The sequence below is a fragment of the Lathyrus oleraceus genome, chromosome 4 (genome assembly GCF_024323335.1).
Source record: "Lathyrus oleraceus cultivar Zhongwan6 chromosome 4, CAAS_Psat_ZW6_1.0, whole genome shotgun sequence".
NCBI lineage: Eukaryota > Viridiplantae > Streptophyta > Magnoliopsida > Fabales > Fabaceae > Lathyrus > Lathyrus oleraceus.
This window is the reverse complement of record NC_066582.1, coordinates 185,668,367-185,674,278: the sequence shown is the minus strand read 5'-3', so window position 1 is coordinate 185,674,278 and position 5,912 is coordinate 185,668,367. Positions and strand designations below refer to the sequence as shown.

Genomic DNA, 5,912 nt, shown 5'->3' with positions numbered 1-5,912 from the left:
GAAGCATTGTCGTGGCTTGAAACTCCTTGGAACCTAGCCTCCAAATCAACCATTATTGACCTCTAAAGCTTCAACTGAAAAGGTAGATACAAGTTACATTTTTGAGTAAACGAGTTATCAGTGTGTTCGTCTTGATTCACTGATCAAAAGCCCTCAACTACCTGGAATCTATTCTTCGTATTCATCATTTAATTTTACTTTGAAGAATTAGGATTCTTCGTGTTCTTAAGCAAATTCTCTTTGCTCAGAGTCAATCAATGACTCTGATGCAAAAAAAGACATGAACGATGAAGTGTTAGGCACTAGAACCCATGTTTGATTCTGGCTAAAAACACGAGTTCATGAAGCTTGCAAAACCAACTCAAGGTTGAAAATGAAGCTGACCTACGCGCGCTTTTTTAATAAAGTAGTCGTTGGCGCCCTAATTCAAACATTTTTTATTTTATTTTTTGTTCTCTTTTCTACTTTTATTTTGATTGATTTTTAACTCACTTTGATCCAAAAATTTTCACATAAAATCTTTAAAAATATTTTGCATCACATATATTGTTTGCATAATTTTTAAAATTATTTTTGCATTTAATTAATATTTTCCTTTATTTTTTATTTAATTTTCATTTTCAATTTTATTTTTGACCATTTTTAAACATTTTTAGATTCAACTTTTTAGGTTCGTTTATTCATATTTTCCTTGACTTCTCATAATTTTCTCAACCATTTATTTTATATTTTGGTGCTTGATTTGAATTTTATCTTTAATTTCCCATTTTTAATCCTTTTTATTTTATTTTTAATTCAATTTTTGTCATTCTTTTGACTTTGCTTGAGTGACTGCTTGGTTGATGAGATCTTCAACATTTTAAATCATTGATATATGGTCCATTGGTTGACTCAATCTTCTCTAATTCAATATGTTGATAGATGATCATTTGATCATATTTTTGACACTTTGAGTTAATGATAGTTTATCCCTTGGTGTACCATATGTTTGAGTCCTTTGACTTATTGATAGATGGATCCCAATGTTATTACTTGAATTTTCCTTCTAACATCTAACACATAACTCCTAACTTTTCATTATGCTCTTTACACTTATGTCATTTACATTCATGTCATTTGCATTCTTGCCTTTTACTTTATGCTTTTATTGCTTTCTTATTTCAAAAGAACAAAAAACATGATAAAATTGGCTAAGACCCTAAAAATCTTTAATCTGATCTTACGGACTTTGTGTTATTATCCCTTGATTGAGGTGGATTTTGGATTTTGGAACTTAAGACTTGGTGTTTTCCCTTGCTTGGAGTATATCTGATACTTTGTGATTCATCTGAGACATTGTGATCCCTCTGGACCCTTTGATCTTCAATTTCAAGACTTGGATGTTTCTTTGTGGATTTGTTGTTCATCTTGATCTTTTGATATTCATCTGTTTATGTGCTTATTCATCTTGTGGCTTAATCCAAAGGGAAAGGAATGCTTGTTTTGATCAATGTCAAATGCTTGCTCCATCTTATGGTTAGTACACTTGCACACACAAAGGCTTTCTTTTGGGCTTCCTTACAATGAGACATTTGATTTCATGAAATTTAATTTATGCTTTAGGATAGTCTCTTCATCTCCTTCCCACTTCTTCAATTTTCAAAACTTCTCGCTATTTCAAAAACTTCTTGTTTTCAAACTTCACACATTTTCTTAATAAAACCTTGACTTTGTCAAGTGATCCAGAAATCTTTTTCTCAATAAATGCTAAAAAAAGTAACCATACTTAAACTCCTTTTCTTAAAATTTCTGAAAAAGACAAACCTCATAAAACTTTTTTGTGTGCCTTTGTGCACTTTTCCTTTAAGAGCCTTTTTTTAATATTGGATATTAGTTTATTCTTGTAGTGATACAAACCACTATACTTTTATAATATATTGAGAAATGATTGACATTTTCCACTTGAATGTTGAGACGTGCTTGTGAGAAAGTCCAAGTGAAAGTTCTCCATATCAAGATGGTGCAAATGCTCATTTCCTCATACTTATGGGTAGTAAGTTGAGTTTTCCACTCGAATATGACAAAATGTCTTTTTAAATTAAAATCAATCAATAGACAACCCAGTTTTTTCATAAACGTAGATTTTCAAGTGGTTCATATGGAGTACCATAGATGTGAGGGGTGACAATACATTCCCCTTGCATAACCAACCCATGTATCCAGATTTCTCTTTTGTTTTATCTTTTGTGGGTTTTGTTCGACCTTTTTCCCATTTCCTTTGGAAATAATAAAGTTCGGTGGCATCTCTTGCTTTTCTGAGTTAAGTTAATCAATAGCTTAATCTCAAACTTTTTCCCGCCGCAACAGTTGGCGACTCTACTAGGGACACGTCTCTAAGTGGGTTAAGCCTAGCTTGTTTATCTGTGTTTATATTATTGCTTTTTGTTTGTTATTTTTATTTGTGGGTATTTGGTGATCTCTGTGTGGTGAGATAAGTCCCTTATCCGAACTTGAGTGCAGTTAAGTTAGGATGGTGGTATAGTCATGTTAACCTTATTGGTGTTAGGCCTTGGTAGGTTGGCATGAGAACCCCGCTCAGATGAGACCCCTTTGGAGGTACTAATGTCTTGCGAGTAGTCGTAATGGCGTTATTATTTTAGATCCGGGAGTCCGAGATTTTGAGAGACCTTAGAACACTTTAACCCCTATCGGCCTTTTAGGATGTAGTGTGGTGACCTTTCCTGCGTAGGCTTGGTCTGGGTGATACACAATACTACACTCAAACGAGGTTCTCTTGATAATATTATTGGTCTACAAGCAATTCGTTAAACTGGTAATATCCTAAAGATGGATTTACGACTCTGGAAATCTTTTTAGAACCTGGTTATTGTTTGGGACATCCAAAGCTATATATACCCTGTGGGATGGTTGTCACCATGTCCATATAACTCCATGCTCGTGATGTTGAACCTTTAAACCCAACATGTTTGTGATTGTGGCATAATCATGCATTCATACACATCTCTTTTTTTACCTGGTTTTACCTGATATTATTGAATCATGATTGTGTTACAAAACTGATTTATAAAGTATTTATTTATATACAACTAAGTGTCTTGACTACTAAGTAACAAATATAACAAACTCTAAAACCTAATTAACTTTTGGACTTGTGCCACACACAACTTGGATTATATTACATTATCTCAACAATATCCAAAATGTTTCCAAATATACTTGACTAAATCTCCTTGAAGTTGATGATGAATTTGTTTTTCACGAAGACTTACTCTTCTTTGTAGTCTTTTTGCAAGATTCGGATGAGGATTGTTAAATGTTTCAGTTGTTGAGATGTTATTATCTATATTATCATAAGAGTAATCAAAATCACCTCCATATTTGTGTTGTTCGTCTTCAAATATCATGTGAAATATGATGCAATCATATATTATATGCTTAGGGTTTCCATGTGCTAAAGACACGTTGGACCACAAATAACTACAAATCGAGATTGAAGCACTCTAAATGCCCACTCCAGAATCTTTCTAGCTGGTTTTTGATGTTGTGCAAATAGTTTTCTCTTTTCTCCTTGCGGCATTGAAATGGTCTTTACAAATGTAGCTCAATCACAATATATACCATCAGCTAAATAATAGCATATATATATTATATGGAGTCTCATTGATTGTATATTGCATACCGGAAGTATTGTCCTTCCAAAATATCATTAAACACGTTGGATTGATTTAGTACATTAATATCATTGTTAGAACCTACAATACCAAAAAATACATGTCAAATCCATAAGTTTTGTGATTTCACTGTTTCAAGCATGATTTTGGAATTATCATGAACACCTCAACAAAATGATCAACCATAAGAATGATACCAAAAGATTTATGTGCTTCCAAAATATCATTAAACATGTTGGATTGATTTAGTACATTAATATCATTATTTGAATCTGTAATATAAAAATATAAAAAAAATGCATGCTAAATCCATAAGTCTTGTGATCTTACTACTTCTAGCATGATTGTATGCTTATGACAATCACCTTGACAGAATGATCTACCATAATCCCAAATTTAACATCAAACCGTTAAAAACCATTCAATTAATATAAGGATTAACAAAGACTAACAAAGCCCAAACTAAAAAGTCCAAAGTTTTATTTTTATTCTTAAGAATCCAACAACATCTTGCGTATCAAGAATTTGTGCTTAGATTTCTTTCAAAACTCAAATTAACAATACATAACAGTTCATAACATAACATAAATAAATTAAAAGATATTTATGAATTGAGGATCATTTCCCATAGCTTCCAAAATATCATAAGAAAGACAAACTTCAACATCAATCCTATCTTCTTCTTCCCCACAAAACATAGTAATAGTTCCATCACTTTTATTTGCACCCCCACTTCTAACAGCAACAGGCCTCCCCCAACCAAAATCATTACCATAAAAATCAAACCTTGGAGAACTACTAGTTGCCAAAGCCTTAATACTACTAAGCCTTCCTTGAAACAAGCTTGGATTTTTCACCCAATTTTCATAGTTTTTCTTCAAAGTATCATCACCATATGAACGTATCATCCTGTTCATCTCAAAAGCAACTTTTCCAAACCCTCTTTCAACAAATAGCTCCTTTGCTTTCACTTTCACACCACCAACCTGCAAGGCATTTCCAAAGTAATTCTTTGACAACGGCGGAACAACTCTCCCTCGAACATCGATGACTAAATAATACATGATTTCTTCTTCAAGGTCGATATTGTGATAACGAATCACATTTCGCCAAAGATGAGTTAAAAGTGCTTGTAGAGAAGATATTTTGTTTGTATTAGCCTCTTCATTAGCTTTTGATTTGAGTTTCGCAATTTTCTCCTTTGTAAAATGAAAAATCCTCTCAAGTGGAAGAGAGTTTTCATCAGTTTCAGTAGTTTTTAGGTTATCCTCTTTTGTAAAAGGAAATTTAATGGGAGTTTCAATTGAGTCATCGAGAAACCAATGATTAAATGTTGGGAGTTTCGATGGTTGATCGAAACCACGTGAGATTTCGGACCATGAATTGATGAAATGCCAAAACGACTTACCGTCCACAACAGCATGATTGATTGAGAAGCCAATGAAGATACCATCAACAAGCTCAGTAACTTGCACAGCAAGTAATGGTTTTGATGTGCCTTCATAGTTTTTGGCTTTATTTAATGGAAAAAAAGATTGAACAATCGGAGGAACATAGTTTGGTTTAAGAATGTCGGAGACACTTATGTTTTCAGCTATTGCATGGATAAACAATGCACCTAGGTTGTTGCAAAGGATGAAACATGAGGTTTTGTTTTTGTTGTCGTCGTCGACGATGAGACGACCGGAGAGAGGTGGGAAGAAAGCAAAAGTTGAGGAAAGTGAGTTTTTGAGATGTTGGATTTGGTTTGATGTTTCATTTGGGTTTTGGGGATTATGAAAGAGAAGTCCTTTTTGGTTCATTTCAAGTTGGAGAGATGAGAGATCCCATGGGGTTAAATGAATTTTTTGAGGTATGTTGGTGTTAATGTGAGTTGGAGCTTGAATTGTAGTGGTTGATATGAGTTTCATGGAAGACATGGTTGATTTGAAGAATGAGAAATTCTACTTTCTTGTGTGAACAAGTGTAGGTAGAGGACCATTCTTATAGATGTTCTTAAAACTTTTAAGTCAGCAAAGTTGAATTGGTGTTAAAGAAGTCATTTATAAAAAATAAAAAATAAAAAAAATAAAAAATAAAAAACTCTAAAAAAATGATCAAAAATGGACTTTTTTTATTATTTATAAAGTAAAATGAATTTAATAAAAATTAAAAATTAAAAATAATATAAAGATTTATTAAAAATAATTAAGTTCATTTTGGATAAGATTCTTATTAGACACGTTTGTAACATATATGTGG

The 5,912-nt window shown here is 32.6% G+C and overlaps 1 protein-coding gene across 1 annotated transcript; it reads right to left on the bottom strand.

Moving 5' to 3' along the window:
• Positions 1-4,134: 4,134 nt before the first annotated feature.
• On the bottom strand, positions 4,135-5,664 carry LOC127074435 (uncharacterized acetyltransferase At3g50280). The gene has a single exon (XM_051015757.1). It carries the CDS (start codon positions 5,588-5,590, stop codon positions 4,265-4,267), a length of 1,326 nt encoding a protein of 441 aa, XP_050871714.1. The 5' UTR covers positions 5,591-5,664; the 3' UTR covers positions 4,135-4,264.
• Between the last annotated feature and the right edge of the window lie 248 nt (positions 5,665-5,912).

Excerpts from the sequence above, each read along its gene's own strand:
- LOC127074435 (XM_051015757.1), bottom strand. The coding sequence starts at position 5,590 with ATGTCTTCCATGAAACTCATATCAACCACTACAATTCAAGCTCCAACT.